General features: G+C 26.3%; 2 protein-coding genes across 2 annotated transcripts in view; one reads left to right on the top strand and one right to left on the bottom strand.

Moving 5' to 3' along the window:
* Positions 1 to 11226: 11226 nt before the first annotated feature.
* Positions 11227 to 15182, bottom strand: LOC107439988 (Sys1 golgi trafficking protein). The gene is made up of 3 exons (XM_016052745.4): positions 14824 to 15182; positions 13025 to 13092; positions 11227 to 11652 (listed from the first exon to the last, which is right to left on the bottom strand). The coding sequence occupies exons 1-3, from the start codon at positions 14983 to 14985 to the stop codon at positions 11412 to 11414; spliced, it is 471 nt and encodes a 156-aa protein (XP_015908231.1). The 5' UTR covers positions 14986 to 15182; the 3' UTR covers positions 11227 to 11411.
* Positions 15183 to 17833: 2651 nt separating this feature from the next.
* The window catches only part of LOC110282224 (zinc finger protein 862), a 27926-nt gene continuing 24749 nt past the window's right edge, over positions 17834 to 21010 (top strand). The window contains exon 1 of the mRNA XM_071181728.1: positions 17834 to 18321. The gene's annotated coding sequence lies outside the window, so the exon portion shown is untranslated. The remainder of the gene's footprint in view (positions 18322 to 21010) is intronic.

Here is a 21010-nt window from a genome sequence, read left to right on the forward strand (position 1 = left end):
TTTTGTTCTCACGTTTCATCTGCTCATAGATTGCATTTCTTTAGATAGTTTTTAAGTTATCCTTTTCTGAAACCTGGTTAGAGTAATTTTTATTATTCCTAATTCTTCTACATTCCATTAGTTTGTTATAAAGGAATAGTTATATAAATTACATAGTTTATATAAATTTCAATTTTTTAATTAATTACTTTCAATTAATTCCAATTTTAATTTAAAGTAATTTCAAAGTAAATGCCTACAAAAAAATTGTGTTATTTCATTTTTTTTAAAAAAAATATGTATTTATATCTTTTTCTTTTATATCAAAATTAACTAGTGTTTAATGTAACATGTACATAAAATTAAAGTGTTAGAAAATTACTCATTGAATAAATACATCATTAGAGCTGCTTTATATTAGTAATTAAATTATAAAAATTATTTATGTTCATATACATAAACATGCAATTTAAAAAAGTTATTGACCATTTTAATAATATGTTAATGAGTTTTGCTATATGTTAAAGATATTTTATTTTAAATTCACCTGTACAATTGCTACAAATATCCATACTGTTTCTTTTTTTTTAAATCTACATGTTTGAAGCAGTATGTAATTTTGAATCATTAGCTGATTTAATTGATTTACATTCCTTAATAAATTTTGTAAGAGCTTTCATCTGATTCTCTAGTATTTTATTTCATAGTATTATATTTTATGGTATTTATATATTATATGCTTTCTTTTAGTAAGAACAAAAATTACTACTTTTAGATTTGTTAAGCAAAACCAACCAACAAAACGTCAATTTGTTACTCTCCTAAAATGTCAGAGTATTTTACGCATTATATATAGCTGATGAATTATGGGAGCAGCATATTATTGAAATTTTTTTTCTAAAAAAAAGGAAAAGAAATTAAAAACTAACTGCAAGGGGGAAAAAAACCCACATAAACTGCAGAATTAATATCTGCTTACAGAGGTATTCCAATAAGAGGTTCTAAGAAGCAAGATTCTACTGTGTAATTAATTAACATTTGCTATTTCTTACTATTCATTATTTATGAATAAAAAATAGCTGAAGCAAACTTGGTTTTATACTTTTGGAATATAAAAATTTATAGTTGTCAGGTGTTTAGAGCTGTCTGAATTGCTAGTTATATAAATTGGAAAGTTGGTTATGTTCATCAAGGCATTTTATCAGAATAGTAGAGTATGTTTGAGCCTTACTTTTCTATTACTAAACTTTTTTTTAAAGTTTTCTTATAGATTAATTGGTCTGCATTTATCTAAACTTTAATATTAATTAGTGACTTTTTGTAATTATATTTCAAAGTATAAAAATGCTACTTAGTTGTACATTTAATATTCAATATTTTTAGGTGTAGAATATAACAGTCGTAATATTTTCTATTTAGGGGTATTACGAAATATGCATCGAAAATTTTTTTGATCATGTTAATTTTTTTTCAATAGTTTTTCATTTGGTGATTTGTTGCATTATAAAAATGTTATGTTTATTAAATGTTATTTTTTAATGTTAATATACACTTGTTTAGTGATCTGTTATTTTAGTCTTTTTTTTATTTTAGGTTTTATTCTTTATCAGTATTTCTTTAATATACATTGCCCTTGACTTTTTTTTAAAGATGTAGTGGTAATTGTTTTGTGTATATATATTTGTAATCTTTATTAGTAATCAATTTATATGGCTTGTGATATTCCATTTTGTTTCAAAATATTCTATTTCAATATACAGTCAAACCTTGATCCATTGTTCCTGCATATTTCATATTCCCGTATGTATCATCTTGTTTTAATGATCACATCACAAATGTTATTCTTTTAATGTTCATTTTACCAACAAAATTTCTACAGACATTTAATAATATTGAAGTTATTTCATTTTAAAAAGCTAACTGTAACCATAGATTCTAATGATGAAGAAAAAAATTGTTAAATTTTGTTTTGGGAAAATTCCTCAACTGGCATGGGTGATGTTTATGCATCAGTTGATGTAAATGATGAAAGTTCTGATTTTAGAATGTTGACATTTTAACAGGAATGTTGACATTTTAAGGATTACAAAGTGATACCGATGAAGAAGGTGAAATAAAAAAATAGCCAGTGTCAACGTTTATAAAAAGTCTTGAAATCTTAGAATGAACGAGGAACTTTCTGTATTTAAACGAATATACTGAAAATGAACAGCAATAGCGAAAATACTAAAATGGCAGAAATTATTTGCACTGGGAAGAAGAAAAGTGTGCTCAAACGAAAATTTCCAAATATGCTACATTAATAAATTCTTTTTACATATGTAATTTTGTTATTTAAAAAATTTTAAACTTGTCGTAAACTTTTTAATTTTCTAGTCCATTAGCTTTTTATTTCTTATCATACATTTCCAAGTCATTTGATATTTTATGTTGACCTGCATTCATTTTCACCTATCAATCATTCGCTATGAACGGTTCCATGAGGAAACAATAGATCTAGGTTCTACCGTATTTCTATAATAATTTGAGTTACTGATTAATATGTCACTCAAATATTGATGTAAAATATATATTGAGTCAAAAAATTGTAGTTTTGTGATTGTTAAATATTCTAAAATTGTTTCGGTTGAAAACAAATATTTTTTCATGTTGTATATATGGATGGAAACTGATAAATTCAGTAAAAGGGATTCCAATGTTTGTTATTTGGTATTCTTATTGCAATATAATGTGATTGTGATATATATCTTTGTTTTATTTTTGAAATTTTTTAATATTGTTTCTTGAATATTCTATACATATATAAAATTTTGATTCATAAAGATTTTCATGATTCTGTGGTATATTTTTAAGCTATTGGGATTTAACGATCCAACACTAGTTGAATATTTCAGCAAATTATAATTTAATTGAATGGAAAAGAAAATAGTGCATTTGTAAACTTTTTCAGTACATTTTTCTGAACATTATTTGACATTTGAAAAACACGAATCTCTTATTTCTAGTTTTTCTCATTATAATAAGCTATAATGTTTTATTATTTATTGGGTATTGTCATTAAATAAGTAGTCAGAGGCTATTTAATACAAGTTATCTTATGACTTTCAAAAGTGTCTACAGTTGCTTAGGAATTTGTCCCAATGTGACACTAGTTGCACAATGCCATGCTATTTAAGGAACATTGGATGTTTGAACCCGTTACACATGCTTACTCAGACTTTGTAATTTGTTTAAAACCAGTTTCCTTGGGAATTTTTTTAAGCATCTCAAAGATGGGGATGTCATATGGATACAGATCTGGATTATAGGATAGGTATCTCAAAGCTTTCTTTTTTAATTTTTGCCAAATTTCTTTTATTGCATTCAATTTATGTGTAGAATACAATTTACAGTACATCAATGTATGTTTAATGTTTTTTACAATATGATGACTGTCTCAAAAAATTTATCATGTTAATTAGATTTCGTAATTTTTCTGAGGTTTAAATATTGGTGATTTATGACTTTAGCTCCATAGCTTTAAAAAATCAACAAAGAATGGCTATTTGCAATCAAAACCTCTATCACACGTTGCTGTTTAAAGCAAAATGAATATATTTACAGCTGCTCAGTTGTAATTTTTTTTATAATTGCTTGCACTTCAAGCACTGACACCGATAGATTGAAAAAAACTCAAATCCTTTTTGTTACATGTTACACTTGCATTTTAGGTCTTTTTTACTTAAAGATATTGTTTTGGTTTAATGGCCTCTACTTGTTATTTATTGACTACCTGATATTTATATAAACATCGCCTTTTAGTGAAAAAAAATAATGGTTACATTATTTTTCAGGTAATTTTTTTTTTAATCTTTGAAATATAAGAATAAGTTAAATTCTCTTTTGTATATTGCAAATAATGAAACTTTTTTTTAAAATCTAAACAATGAAATGTTTGAAATAAGTGAGCTTAAATTAAATTTCATTTACATGTTAAGCTATATTATGTTTATTCAACTTTAAGATAAATATTTTGCATTGTTTCATTAATTTTTGTCTACTTGATACAAATAAAATTGAATACTGTATATTTCTGATTATAAGTCGAGGATTTTTTAATCCTGAAGCTAAATGATGGGCATCATTATAGGTCCATCCTACTAAATTAAATGTACCAAAAAGCTCCCAAAAAACTGTCAGAGAAACTTTCAGAGTTAAAACTATGGTCATTAACACCTGGTGTTTTATCTTACAGGGATTTAATTTAAAAATGTATTGATTGTTTTTCCTGTTAGACAACATATAGTAATATGATTGACATTTAGAAGTATTTTTTATGTCATTCTGTAGGAATACAGATTTTTTTAAAACTTTTAGATTTTTTGAATCTATATGAACCTGCTTATAATTAGAAATATACAATATTAAAATTTTTTTAATTGTATTATAACTGTATATCTAAAATGCATTTTGATTGTATATGTATTTTCTATTTTGTCTGAATCCAAGTGATGCAACTAACTATTGCATGAATTCAATATTGTCATTATTTATTCTGTCTTAATATAAGTATTAAATGTTAACTTTTCAAAATGCTCCGTAATTTTCATGTTTTAGTGTTTCTTACATATTTTTGCTGTTACAATTTTGTTAAATGTGAGCTGGATTATATTGGGCTTGATATAATACATCCCTCCAATTTCAAATTTGTATTCCTGCCAAGAATATCTAACATTTAAAAATGTATTGATATTAATAATGCACATAGCTTTATCCTTTTAGTTTAATATAATTTTTTAGTCTTAATAAAATTTTTAGTCTAATGTAATTTTTGAGTATAATATAAAATTATAAATATCATTTTTGTTTTTAAATTGAAGCAATAAAATACAATATAAATTTGTTTTATTATATTTTTTCTTTTTTAGTTGGAATTCTTGTATGTATCTTTTAAATTTTGAATGGCACATTTTTTTTTTAATTTTGTGCCTCTTGTTGTAGATAAAAGCCACTATTATGAAGAGGAAAAAATTAATTACTTTTCATATTTTTTCTCGTGTAAATTTTGCGACTGAATTTTCATTCTTTAGATGAATATTAATAACAAAAGCGTAGATAAGTATTTACTTTAAAGTATTTAAAGCAATAATTGTTATATATAATTTGTTGTATGTATTCTCAAAATGATGAGATATTTTTTAAAAAAAAGCAATATTTTTGTTCTTAAATCCAATTTTTCAATACTTTTGTATTTTTTACTTGGATTTTGTCCAATTCATTATTATTGCACAAAATATTCATTACACATTTGATATTATAAATAAATGGTTAAAGTTTCAATTGCCAATATTATGAGCTTACTTTTGCCAAAACAACTATTGCTCGTCCTTTGTGTGATAATTAAATTTTTATTTTTACAATGCACGTAATTGTGCAGATTCAATGATATTGACAAATTTTTTCTATCTTACTAATTTGTTATAACTACTTGATACGATTGGAAATAGTTTGAAATATTTGTAAAGTTTCATTTTCTGCTTTTTTTAAAACTTTTTTAAATTTTAATCCAGAAAATATAGTTCTATGATGTTAATTTTTTAAAAAAATTTATACTACATATTAAGTTCTCTTTATTTACCTGGTAGCTCAAATTTACCATCAGAACTCAACTCAAATAGCCTATTGATGAATATAGAGTCAAAAATTAGTCTTTTTTAGTGCTTTTAATTATTACATATTTTATAAAACTACTGTTGAATTCTCAAAAGTTGTTGAAGAGTAACAATATATGGTTTAAAAATATTGAATTTTTCATTATTTGGTTTTGTGAAGATAAAAGTATTTTATTAAGGTATTCTTAAGTACTAACTTTTTTCTTGATGATAATTATAAATATACAGTGAAAATTTCATTGAGCGACTAAACTCTAGTCACTAGAAGGATTTATTGTTGAAAGATTTGTCATCATTAGATGGCCATAACAATTAACTCAATATTTACAAAATACCATGAATTAATAAAAAAAACAAATAAAAATTTGTTTTATTTTATGAATATTATATTATAGAAGTATGAAATACATATTTCATCTTTTTTTGAAATTTTTTATTTATTTGGGTTTGCCAAAAATAATAAAAATTCATTTATCTTGAAATAAAAATCTTCATAAAAATTCATTTATCTTGAAATATAATTTACTTAAATAGCTGCTCTAATGTTTAAAAAAATCACTGAAATAACTACTCTAATGTTTAAAAAAATTACTTATTTCTTTGATATGTTATATAGATCTAGCTTACAAGAATTAATTCCGAATCTTGCGAAGTATCTTCTATTTACATCCATGAAATTTACTTCAAAAACAGTAAGCCAGCGTTTCCGAATTTCCTTTGGAACCCTTAAGAATCATACTTCTTCCGATGGAACACCGTTTTAGTAAATGAAACAATTGTGTATATATATTAGACATCAAAAGACTACTTTATTTTGACTTTTTTTAATGTTTAATAAGAGGAATGAAATTTATTTTATTGCTTATCATTAATAATCTTGAATTAGGTTTTATGTTTGACAGTTGAATTCTGTGTTGAAGCTGAATCCAGTCTAGCTAAAAATTTGTTTTTATATTGCTATAAAAAGAAAAGGAAGAAAAAAGAACTGTTATAAACGTTGAAAAGGGTTATTAGGGAAACATAATTCTTTATTAAATAATTCAGTTATTTTATTTTGATTTGTAAAGAGCAATATCAAATACTGTTGGACCTAAATGTAATTAGATTTCAGAAATGTAAAAAAAAAAATAATAATAATTACTCAAAAAAACTCAAAACTTTTAGAACCCTTTAAACTCTGCCACAGAACCTTAGGGTTCAGTGAAACACCATTTAGAAACCACTGGAATAAGCAATTAGAAATTATCAGCTTTGTGACTGTATTTTTCTCGCCCAGCACCTATTGTTGGTATGTTTCAACCCACTGATTTGTGTAATTTTTATTTATTACTTAAATGCCGGGGGCAAAATATCTTTAAAACAAGGTGTTATCGTGTTGCCAGGTCCCTATTTTAAAAGTAAATTAATGGGATTAAAGAAATCCATGCTTTTTAACTGATTATTAGAGAAGGGGGGCCTCTCCATAAAGATAGTCGCTCATATAAGTGTCACTGTATATTTAAAAGGTTCCATTCTCTTACTATTTTTAATTATATTAGCGACCTCAAATCATATTTATACAGATTAATCAATGACAAAATTAAACACCTAGTATCTGACTATATACAATTTAAATTTCTAAATCCTTTTTTTTAAAAATGATTTTTAAGTTTGTATTTCAAAACATTTTATGATAACGATTCTATAAAAATAATTAACAGTGTGAATATATATTCTCTTATATGGTTTTAATGTAGTTTTTACGTAATTGTTAAAAAAAAAATTAGCTCTTGCCCTCATGAAAGTTAATAGTTTCTTTATGTTATATTATACAGGGGGGTGGACAAAATAATTGGAAACACTTCTGCACTATTACATTTTTTCGTATTTCTCAAGAAATACTTAAAGAATCATTTTATAACTTCAGAAGTGTTTAGATCTTGCAAAGTCTTATACTTATGAAGATTTAAGCTTCTAGTGGTTAGAATAATTAATGTAAATTATGAATGAAAAGAAGTGTTTTTGAACTCCCAAAAAATGAAGTAATAAATTTGTGACTTGTAACAATTTGGTTATTATAATTGCACAAAATTTAGTACGCCCAGCTTAAATATTTCTGGAGATGTGGACATTAAACTAATTTTTTCGTCTTACAGTTTTTTGCTATAACTTTAAAAATATTCAATAAATTTAAAAACATTTTAAGAGCAATTTAAGATTAATTACAAAATATTTGCTTTGAAAAAAATTCGTTGAAAACTGCAATATATAAGTAATTAAAGCAATTTTATTAATACTGTGCAAGTGCGGATAAAATTAATTTTTTTTTTTTTTTATGATTTGGAAGTGAATAGTATTTATCAACTAATGAAAAAGAATAGAAGTGTTTCCATAGTTATTATCATTTTTATTAATTTTGATATGATGCGTAATAGAAAACTTCATTTATAAAAATGTTCTTAATTTTAAATAATAAAAATGTTCCTTATTTTTTTAAAAATTATAGTTAGATATAAGTTTTGCTATTTAAAGACTGAAATTAGTCAATATTTATTCAGTAATTATTATAAAACTTTCTCATTAATACAATTAATATTGTTATTGAAGATTACCAAGCTCACAATGTGTTTTGAATAAATTATGCATAACGTTATATTGAGCATTTACTTATTTTTAAATTTAAAAAAAAGATGTCATTTTATGTTTTTAACATTTCATAGAATGATAGCAAATTAGTGTAAGTGCAAATGAAATTTTTTAAAAATAAATTTATTACCAACTTATGAAAATTTATTAAAATATTTTATTAAATAAAATTTCAGCCACACTAAAAGTTTCAGATTGGGGACTCAAAATTAGGAATTTATAAATTTATTCCCTTTTTTTAAAAATTTTTTACCAGTTATTAACTGTAACCATGTCATCATATTTATATATATTTTATAATGTAAAAATACATTTAAAAAAGAAAACCTTTTGTGTTTAAGATACATTTCTTTACTTATGCATTTTCCTGACTGGTTTTGAATGTAAATAAAAATACGAATAAATATATACTCTATATAATTTTTTATATACCACTGTTGTAGCTTAGAAATTTGATGTACAGTTTCACTTATTAAAAATGCTTTTTTCCAATGTTCTTAGCATTTGTATTAACATATTTTGTTACATTAAAAGTATTTCTCAATGGTAGTTATGCTCTTTTTTTCCACAAACAAAAAATGTAAGCTACTCAATACACGGCAAAATTAGGAAATTTTGCTACAGGGCAGTTGTGTATTTAGTGTCCACTTTTTAAAACATGAGGAAATTTTCAAAAATTGAAAATATTAAACAATAAAAAAATTATTATTAATAGTTAGAGACATTTCTTTTGTAACATTCCTCAAAATATGATTAACACTACAAGGACAACATTTGCCAAATTGCGACTATAACATTACAACATTTATTTCTTAAACAAAGAAAAACTTGAAGAAACAAACGGGGAATGAAGTAATTTTTGGAATATTCACAGTTCCATATTTATACAAAAAATAAAATGTAAATAAAGTGCGTTTTTGAAGAAAAATTTGGTGAACAATTTTTTATTCGCTAAAACCTTAGTGGCCCTGCGGTGACCATTAATTTTGCTCTACACTGCTCATTATCCATTAAATAAATAACAAGGTGCTACTGAACAGAAATTTTTTATCAACATACCAACAAAAAATAAATAAATAAAAATCAATGAAGTGTTTATTTTCAGTTAGAAGTTTCCTAGTACCTTAGAAGTACTAGTACTTACCAGTTTCCTAGTAAGTTAGAAGTACCAATAATTTTTCCTAAAACATTGGTACGAATTCTGAAACATTTTGGTTAAATTTTTAACAGCTAGTAGATACATTTCTTGGTAGCAGAATTTATGTAATGAATCTGATTACTATCTTCATAAATTTAAATTTGTCTGTGACATTAACACAGGCCGAGATCAGTTTTTTTAAAACATAAAGCTAATCTCTCTCTTTTTATAAAACCTAGTGTCGCTGTTGTGTCAGAGTGCATTTTCCATACTAAATATTTTCGAGGTTTAAAACAGTGGTTACCAACTGGCGGCCCACGAACTAAAATATATTAGTTGTCTTTTTTTTTGCCGATAATTTTCGTAAAAAATTTATATGGGTTTCAAATACTTTTCTTTCGTTTCTGTGAAATTTAACATACCAATGGTGCAAAAAAATATTTATTCAAATACAAAAATAATCGTGTATGTTTCTCTTTTTTATTTATTTTTTGTATTTTGTGAATATAATTTATCAAATGTGTATCAGAAATTTTCTGTAAGAAATTCTCCCATTTAATTTTTTGAAACCACTAATTTAGACGTAAATATTTACACACATATNTATTTATTCAAATACAAAAATAATCGTGTATGTTTCTCTTTTTTATTTATTTTTTGTATTTTGTGAATATAATTTATCAAATGCGTATCAGAAATTTTCTCTAAGAAATTCTCCCATTTAACTTTTTGAAACCACTCATTTTGGACGAAATTATTTACATTTGTAAATTTTAAAACACATAAAAGAGGGAATGAATATCATGTTTTATTTAAATGCCTTAAATTGAATATTTCATTAGCAGAAAAGAAAAACAAATTAATTTCAGATGCTCAAGAATTTTTTTATTGTTGCTATAATTCCTAATAAGTCAGAAAAAAAATGTTCATTTATCATAAAATTAAAAGAAATAAAAATCTTGTCACTAAGTTTCTGATAAAGAGAAGATTTAAAATGATACATAACAAGCATTATTCCTAATGCTTGTTATTTTGCTTTTTAATATTAAAAAAACTTTGATAAAATCTGACTAATATTTACTGTTCCTTCTAACATAAGAGTCCTGTATAATATTTTGATAAAGTTGCGGCCCACCATTTGACTGGTGTTTTTAAATATGGCCACATGTAAGTTGGAAACTACTGGTTTAGAATATGACAGTGATTTGGCAGAAATAATTTAACCGTGACTTTCCACTGCCTAAGACATGGAGCATGCTTAGAAACCACACATGCTGCTCTAACCAATAGATGTTGATGAATGTTTTTTGCGCCAAGCAAATAATTGAATAAGTTCATTCAGAAAATGTTATTAATGTCACTGGCCGATACCAGCAATCCGGCTCTTAATTCAGCGAATTTTTCAGGCAGAGTGTTTTTTTAGTGGCGTCATCTATGACCAAGTCTCACATCACAGCTCATACATACAAGGTGGATCCTAACTTATTCATTCATCCATAGATCACAATTTTGACTTGGACCAGAGAGCGATCAATCTCTAATATAGTACCCCCAGAGGTATTGATTTGTTATGGGAACTTTGTGACCCCGACAAAAATAGACGCTCACCAGTCACCATTTACTGCACGGGGATTCCTCGGATGGCAGGATTCGAACTCCCGTTCTAATGAATAAGAGTCCAACATCCTACCAACCAGGCCCCTCATTGAAAATAATAAACAATATTTTAATCCATAAATAAAATGGTGTTTCTCAATATAACTTGCACTGAATTAGGCTATGGATAAAATGGTCTCGTATAATAAACAAATTTGACTGTATAAATAAAATATATTTATATATTTCAGATCTTTATTAAAGCAAATTTTATACAAATATTTCACTTTCAACACATATAAAATATTACATTAGCTAAAATGACAATTTTTTTCTAAGAAAATAGTCCATTCAATTCTTTATTTATAAAATAAGACTAGCAGAATTTAATAGAGTTCAGTCAAGCAAGCATCACATGATCCTTATAAGTCTGCTTTTGCTCCCATACTAAGTGGAATGGCTTTCATCTCTGTCCGCATGCATAAAAACTCACCACAAACACACATCACAGTCACGCATATGATATTAAGTAGCCACCAAGAGAATGTAGATGGAAATGTAGAACTATAACACCAACAGAAGAGAAGGTGGATCAAATGAGTAGTCACAGTAAAATCCAAGCATAGTTTGGTCCTTTGCACAAAATGCCACAAGGCTAATGAACTGGAAAAAAAAAAAAAAAACATGAAATTTTTAGGTTTTATTTGGTAATTAAACTGAAAAGAATAAAATATAAGTACAGCAGAGCGTGGATTATCTGGACTAAAGCCGATCTGAACAATAAAAAAATCTGATAATTAGACAACTTTAAAANATCACAATGTGAATCTATATTAAACTGTCGAATAGTTTTATTTTTCTATAACCTAGTTAACATTTTATTTACTACGCAAACCGTATTACATGTCATTTTGGTTTGTTGATACTTTACCGTTGCCATTATTTAAATTGGACAACTTAAAAAAAAAAAACAGCTATTAGAATGTCCTCATATAGGGTCCCTCCACACTTTTTCAAGGCTTAAAATTCGCCTATATAGTGCCTATAACAGGATGGGTAGCCAAATTATTTAACAAAAAATAAGCACACTTTAAGCACTCAAAAAAAATTTTTAAGCACTTTTTACGCATCATAATTAGGCAGGGTTGGAAATTTTTTGACAATCGACGGTTTTATCTTGTTCATGTCAAAAAAAACAAAAAAAAAACTTTTGGCACTGCTTTTGACAATAGTCAAATATCATGAAATTTTGAATCATGTAAAACAAATAGCGTTTTCATACACTATGGACTGACTATACGCCGAAATAGATTGGAGTTGAATTAACTACAAAAACGTTGAATAGAACAATGGGAACTGTTTTTTTTTTTGCATAGCTCGAAGCGAAAATCAACATGGTAAAGGAAAAACCTCATTTCAAAAAAGGGGAAATTAAGCACTTTTTCAAAACACCCAATGAAAAAAGCACCTTTAAGGGCTTTTAAAAAACGAAAATAAGCACATTTGAAAAATTTAATAGAAACTACCTACTACGCACATTGAAACTGGGGGGAGGGGGGAATATGCGATGCTCATTTTAAGGTTACCAAAACAAAAAAATCCTTTTTTGAAAATAATGAAGCATTTAAAAAATTTTTTTTAGAAGAAGGAGGTGGAAACATGGTCGTCGAATGATCCGGATAATCTGAGCTCTAGTGTCCGCCCCCACAAAGGGATTTAAGAAAGAATTTAAAGTTTCTAAAATACTTCAGAGGTCTTAATATAATAAGTTGTAAAGGAAAACATTACCTATACATTTACCATAGACTTAGTAGTAATACAAATATTTATAAAATTCATGTATTTAAAATTAAAAAAAAACAATGAAGATTTTGTTTTAAGTATTTTTGTAACTATAAATACACACATACACAGAGCTTTATGCTGTCTGCATTAACACGAAAATCTAAAGGCAAGAGCAATTTTGAAAGGTTAAGTCAAGACGTTAATTTTTACATTCAATAATAAGTAAAAATAGAAAAGTTCAAGTATTTACCAAGATAATGAATTTAAGAGAAATGATCCAACGAGGCATCGTCCATGTAAGTCTTTCACAGAAATTGCCTGCAAAGAATTTACTCTGGTTAGAACAATTAGGCAATGGTAAAAGAAATATAAAAAAGATACTTTTGCACTAGATAGGTAACCTCAAAAATGTAACGAAAACATTATAAAGCATTACCAAAATTATTAGCTATAATTTGTAAAGTTAGTTGCTAACTTTTCGAAAATAAAATAAATGAACTATTTATTGAAATATTAATTACAATAATTTTATATAATAATTTAATAAAATAAATTGAGAAAATAAACTGTAATTAGATAATTAAAAAAAAATATGCCCATAACTTCGTGGGCAAGGAGGTAATAAAGAATAAATAAAATTCTACATTTCGAATAAACATCTTATTTTGTGTCCACGGCATGATTCTGTCAATTTTGACACACAGGCTATTTGTACTTCCCAGTCAAGCTAGCACTCATCTATACCAGCTGGTCATAGAATTAAAGAAGTATAAACAGAAATGATGGAATAAGTATAAACAGAATACTTCATTATAAATTCAGGTTTTAAAATTGATGATAAAAAGTAGCTAAATAGGATCCAATGCAGATAACTATGCGATAAGAAGAGGGGGCCAAATACCATAGTGCTGGACTTGTGACAAAGTATATAAATGTAGAAGCTCAATACAGCTATGTAGGAGCTTAATAAAATGTTAACAACTATAAAGAGGTATTACAACAATTATGTTTTATTGTAGAAATTTTAAAACTACAATAGCTTTCTCAATTATATTTGTCAAGATCTTTAGTTCAATGAAAATCTTTTTATCAAAGAGCATTTACAGTGCATACTATTGCCGCATCTTCAATCATGGGCAAGAGAACTTAATTGGTTAATTTTTTGTTGAAAAATTTCTTTCATCAATCAAAGTCTCATGCTTTGAGGTGCACAAACCACATGTACTGAAAAAGGCCCTATAATAATTACTGTAGTTATAATTTGGTATTTTTATAGCTGAAATAAGGTATACTTTTTATACTAGTATCTGTACAAAGGAAATAGCTGAAATTTAGAGGTAGTGCCACATGTAAATTTTTTAAACCATAATGCAGTAAGAGGCGAACTCAAAGTATGCATCATAACCAGCCATGTGCAAATTTTTATGTAATTATTTTAAGTTTTGTAAAGTATAAAAACCTCTTGGTGTTTTAACAAGGTTAATTACCATAATACACAAGGGTAGTTAGCAGACCTGGAGATATCCCCAAAGAGTTATTAGCTACAATCAATTAACTGTCAAGTTTAAATAGCACCAAATCACACTTTTTTGCTGTAACAACAAACACATACATATCATATCAAGTTAAATGTTATACATTTCAAAAAAGGCAATATGCTGTTTACATATATTACTCCCTCAAATGGAAATAAATCTAAATCATCTATAAATTTTTCTTCTTTTTTTATTACTGGACAGAAATAAATTGTCAACAAAATAATCTTTTAATAGAGTAATTTATTTATAACCCTTCCATTTTAAACAACGATTTTAAGTCTCAAGTTATTTTGTTTTATTTACAAATTTTAGTTCCCTTTTAAAACTACTGAAGTATTTGTTTGTCCTTTTTTTAAAATTAAGGCAAGTTTTAATATGCAAATAAGAAATAACTTGAACAAAAGTTATGAAGAATTTTACAGTAAAATTCAAAATAAAGACTGCAATAAAGGAATTTTTAATGCTTCTTTTTAGAAGAACTAAAAATTCATATCTTAATAAGAAAATTTACTTTGTAAAGAAAAATTTGTTCCAGAGATTGGCTGTGTCCTGAAATAACATCCATTAAGAAAATCCAAACACCTAACGATACGTAAAATAAAGCTTGAATAGTCACAATTTGGCAAAGAATTAGGAGAGGATCCCATACAGAATAACGAAAATGGCCTCTCATCGTGAATCTCAAGAATAAATTTAGATAGATATAAGGCTATGTCATTTCTGAATCACAATGTGAATCTATATTAAACTGTCGAATAGTTTTATTTTTCTATAACCTAGTTAACATTTTATTTACTACGCAAACCGTATTACATGTCATTTTGGTTTGTTGATACTTTACCGTTGCCATTATTTAAGTTTTTTTTAACTAAAAAATATTCTTTAAATTGCTATGGGGCACGGGCATTGATTGTAAACAAACAATCAATTGCGAGTGCCTGGGTGGCGAGGTTGTCATAGACTTAACATAGCGAAGTTTAAAAATAAAGTGTTTTTAACTAATATTCTGAATTTATTTAGAATATTACATATATTTTTCAATAGATAGTGTACTAAACTTTAAATTGTGATGCCGTTTTAATTGAAAATTTCCTTTTAAATGCTGCAATTTGAGGATTTATAGTTGATCACTCTGTTTACATATTTCGTGTGATTTGTAATGTTATGGCACAACTTGATTACAAATAAATGTATAAAATATCTGCATTAAAATGAATATTATTATTTAATATTTAGTGTTTTATTTATGTGTGTATGTTTTTATTTATTTTAAAGCTGATATATATTAAACAGAGTTTTGAGTACATCATAGTCAATCTTATTAATTCATGTTACTTTTCTTAATAGTATTTTTATTCTGAATGGAACTTCTGACTTTTATTTTTTTTAGAAAACTTGTCTTCTGAACTTGGAATTGGGATAGATTTATGATTCATTTATTCCATTTTTATTTAGTAAATTGTAGGTTCCAGTAGAATCACCATATTTTTAATGTTGTATGTTGTTTACTTCTTACATGCTATTTATATTGTTGTTGCAACTCTAACATTCTTACTATGCATGCATCAAAATGATGTATATATATTAAAATTAATATCATTATTAAAGATCTTGTATTTTGTTTATGTTTTTTAAGTCATTAAAGCAGAGTTATCGCAAATATAATACTGAGGAGTGATCCACCTCCTTGACATTTAATACTAAAAGTTATTGAATCACATGTATTTATTTGGCAAATTTTATCGCAAATATAATACTGAGGAGTGATTTACCTCCTCGACATTTAATACTAAAAGTTATTGAATCACATGTATTTATTTAGCAACTTTTATCGCAATTATAATCCTCAGGAGTGATCTACCTCCTCGCCGTGTACACTTCTAACATATTTCTATGGCTACAAGATCTATTACTTCTGGCATGTGTTCTAACTCCATGGTCAGTTTGACATGGATGATCATCACATTATCCATTGTAATACCATTTGTAAGATTGTTTCCAAGTGATACTAAAAAGCAAAGGGACAAATCGCTTATTGTATTTATTTATTTTTTTGTGTGATCAATAATTTGCATTATAAGTTATTTAAAATTTGTTATTCTTTCTCCTTCTCATTAAGCAAAATAAAAAATTTTGATTAAACTTTTCTTGAAACACGAAGGATATTTCTTAGTAAATAAAACTAAACAGCATTTGAATTATTTAAGAAGAATATAACTAAAACTCTCTTATGTTTTTAATTCAAAACTGTTAAAACTCAGAAAAATACACTTGGAATTAACATACTTAATAGACATATGAATTAAACTAAATATATTTTGCTTTATGTAATGGCAAAATTAAAATGGAAGTCGATTGTTAGCCTGACAGCAATGAGCAATTCAAAGGTGTTTGAATAAGACATCACCGATAAATATTCACTATGATGACTATTAAGCTGTGTACATAGAAATTTCTTTTTTTAAATTTTCTATTCTTAGAAAGTCTTTAAGCGGCAATTTGATTAAATTTGTTTATATTTTCATTGTTTATCTATTTCAATGAAACTATTTTTTTTTTAAAGAAAGAGAGAGAAGCTATTATTTAATTGGAGTTATTATTATTAAATATAGATAGCTTTATCATGACATATTCTAATACAATAATTTTGATGTTTTCTAATTAAAAAATAAAAAAAATTTGATATTTAAAAAGGGAATCAGTGTTGCTTTTCCAAATATTTTATCAAAATGGTATTTTATAATGCTTTTACCCCTGTATGATTATGCATGCTACCTAAGTAGTGTTATAAACTATGCTNATCAAAACCTTACTAAAATATATTATTATTATTGGGACATACATAAAAATAAATTAATTCTACTTTTAGTAGATATAAGAATAAAATAATAACGTGTATTCCTAAAAATGTCAGCAAGATATTAAAGTTTCAATTCTGCCACCCAGAAGATAATAATCATAAAAACAAAGCTATTTCATCATATTTAAAAAAAAATTGACAATTATTCTGACTTATTTATGAAGCAGACATCACAGTTAATCTAATTTACTAAGATCTAGACAAAAAACTTCAACAATAATATATAGTATGAATCATAATAAACAACATCTACAAAATGAAACAGAACTTACTCACCACCCATAAAAATTTGAATTTTTTTCGTATAAAGACTGTCATAACTTAGCCAAAACTTACTATGAAGTCTATTAGAACTCTATTCTACACGAAAATCGACCGTTAGTACTTCAATAATTTAAGGAAAATATAAAATTTGCTAATTTATTACAAAATGACATCAAAATCCCATAGACTTACATTAGAGTGCTCGCCACCCAATTGATTGTAAACAAAGATCGTGACGTCACGCGCCCGTGCCCCATAGCATACAGAAATCAGTTTTCAGTAAAATTCTTAAATAAATATAGTATTATTGAATGATCAAAGGTTTGGTGGAAAATATTTTAATTAAAAGCACGTTAGTTAATAAGAGCTAAATTAACTGTAGCCGTCAGACTTTTATAAACAAACAGCGTCTGTAGCAGACAACTTACGGTATTGCACCTCTGTGACAGCTATTTTGTTTTAAATATCATTGTTATATGGAAAGCGGAAAATTTTAAAATTAATAAGGTTTTTGACGAAAGTCCTTATAAGTTATTATCCAACCTATCAAGTCCTTTAACTCTTTAAGGGTACCTGCATGTTTATACAATTATTTACTATATCTAATTATTCAATATTTACATTTTTCTTATTAATAATGCGAGATACTTCATTCTTTTTTAAAGTGTTTTCACTATTCAATTAAAAATATAATTGAAATAATTAAATTTTAGAATTTGAACCAAATACTTTAGTCTGTAAGAGGAAGATTTTAAATCAGTTTAATAGATTTTCCAACGATGGCGAACTTTTTCCTCATTTTGAATACCTTGAATTTTGGTTTATTATCCTCTTTAAAAATGTGTAGTTTTTCGTTTCATTGTTAAAAAGTTTCTCAGTTCAAAGGTCAGTTTTTTGTGAAAAAAATTTCCCCAAATGTTAGTAAAACCTTTACAAATCATTTAAACAATAATTCATTTTGTGACAAAGAGCATTTTAATTCTGGCTTTAGAGTAGACAACTAATAATATGCTTCGAATATATGTAAATAGTAGTAAGATTTTGACATAATATTTGAGGGATAAATTAATAAATAAATAAGTAAATGAAATAAATTATTAAAAAAAAGAACACTCTAAATAATTTTTGATCTAATGATTCACTTGGTTTTCACTAGAACTCATTTTTAATACTTCAAAGAGATGACCTCTATGTTAATTAATTTGTGTAATTTGATTTGATGGATTTTGACTCATGTAGAAATATGCAGGGCTCAAAAAAACTCAGAAATTTTACCCGTCCCCGAGGACGGCTTGTCCAACAATGCACCCGTCCTCCTTTGGAACTAACCCATCGCTTCTAAATAAATAAAAATATAATTTTCTCTTATTTATTACTAACATTTATATAAATTGCACAATGAATTAGTTGTTACTAGGATTTCAAATACTAGGATAACATTATACAGAAATAAAAGAAATACTAGGTTACTAATAGTAAAACCTAGTATTTCTTTAATGAAATAATTTATTTCTTTAATGAAATAATTTAAATAACAAAGGTCAAGTTATCTGTCAATTATCATGTCAATTTATCCGATGGTACTGCGTTTTTTAAATGAACAAATACGTTTGCCAGTTCCACAATCAAGGTTTCAGCACAGAAATCTGAAAGAGGTTTTCCATTTAGGTAGATGTTCATAATTGCGGTTGACGCTTCTTGTTTAAGACCAGTACGTAATGNTTTTTTTTTTTTTTTTTTTTTTTTTTTTTTTGTATGTTCATTGCCCCTTTCATTCGCTGCAGTACTCCCTGACAGAGAAAACATCAATTCCACCATGTTGTATGTTGCTGTACTTCGAGATTAGAGGGTCATTTTAAAAGTGAGGAGCTAGACTCTTGTAAGATAACAAAAATTGAAAATATATCACGAACATTAACGGGAAAATGGCCGTCCGCGCGGAGGTTGGATTCGAGAAATTTGTTGTCCGCGGGGTATTTTTGACCGCCGAGAACGGGCGGTTTTTCGAGCCCTGGAAATATGGAAAATATGGGTCCAAATCCCTTTAGACAGGAGAATTGTTGAAAGTTTTTGAACCCTTTAATGTTAATTTCCCATTTCCCCTTTCGTGTATTTCGCTAGATCTCGAAAACTTTTTAAGCGAATAAAAAAAAATTAAATAAATAAATAAACTTTTAAAAAATCATTTCTTTTTTCTTGAACACAATTGTAACATTTGTTTATCCAAAGATTATGTTTCTTAAATGTTAACAATACAAAGAAGCATATCATAGCATGAAATTGATTTAATCAAATTTTAAGATAAAAACTAGTAAAATAATAAGTTAGAATGGCAAAGTGCCAAAAGCTGTTGAAACCAAATTTGTCTCATGTAAACAGTTTAAATAAAAGGTTAGAAACAAAAAACAAGCAAAACGAAATTTTAAAGATATGTTGATATATGTATGTTAGCAAAAACTGCACTTTATCAGGGGAAACACTGGTCTGCTAACATACTGGGGCCTTTCTGTAATCAGTGGTTAAACCAAAAACTGACTGTGCCTAGAGGCCCCATAATGGGAAAACTAAATAAGAAAATGCAATACCTTAATAATTGAAATAAAGAAGAAAATCCAATGATACAAAAAAAAAAAAAAAAAAAAAAAAAAAAACAAATCAAAAGTATTTCTGTTTCGATACAAAGAATCGTTAATAATCTAGTCCTTTTTTAAAATTGTGTAAAATAATAATTATTTATTACTTTATTTAATAATATAAAAGCAAAAAGTAATAAATAAATTGAACTGCGAGGCGTACGAATTTGTGTAAAATTTTTAAATGAAGAATACTAAATTTGATCAAAATCGATCAAAAAATTAAATTTTAAAGATACGACTTTTTAAAATTGGATTCCTAAAAAACTTATTCGGTCAAATTGATATTTACATACTTGCCAACTAATGCTTTTTCTTGGGATGATTTTCCTAAGTTAGAATTTATCCTGAAATATTTCTTCATTAGCTGAATTACAGTGTCTAATATTTACGATGCATTTTTATGCATGCGTAATATATTTATGCGTAATATATTTATGCGAGGTGGTCATTTCATAATTATTATGGTCGTTATAGCATCATTTTAAAAGTGTGTTTTCTTTTTTCCAGACACCGATATAAGATTTTCAAAAACAATATACTATTGAACAAATAATAATAAAAAAACAAGTATTTATAAAATATTTCATCAGTATTTCCGATCGCACTTTTCGATTCAAAATAATTAAATTCTTTAATAAAGAAATAAGTTTCCGTAATAAACTTTTTCAACCTTTACAGGGACCGGGGATCGTAGGGGTCTTTAGCCCTTCTCATTTTTTCAAAAGAAAGTGACGCAGCTCCTTCTAAAATTAAAAATTTTCACTTAATATTTGTGCAATTTAATTTTAATTTTTTTGTGTCCGAATTTTAAAAAAATGGTTTCTTGGTTTCTACGTCACAATGAACAGAATAAAACTTAACACCGTGAAATGATATATATATATATATATATATATAACTAATAAAAGTTCACTCTCAGAAATAAAATTCTCACTTTT

This window comes from Parasteatoda tepidariorum, chromosome 6 (genome assembly GCF_043381705.1).
Source record: "Parasteatoda tepidariorum isolate YZ-2023 chromosome 6, CAS_Ptep_4.0, whole genome shotgun sequence".
NCBI classification, from domain to species: Eukaryota; Metazoa; Arthropoda; class Arachnida; order Araneae; family Theridiidae; genus Parasteatoda; species Parasteatoda tepidariorum.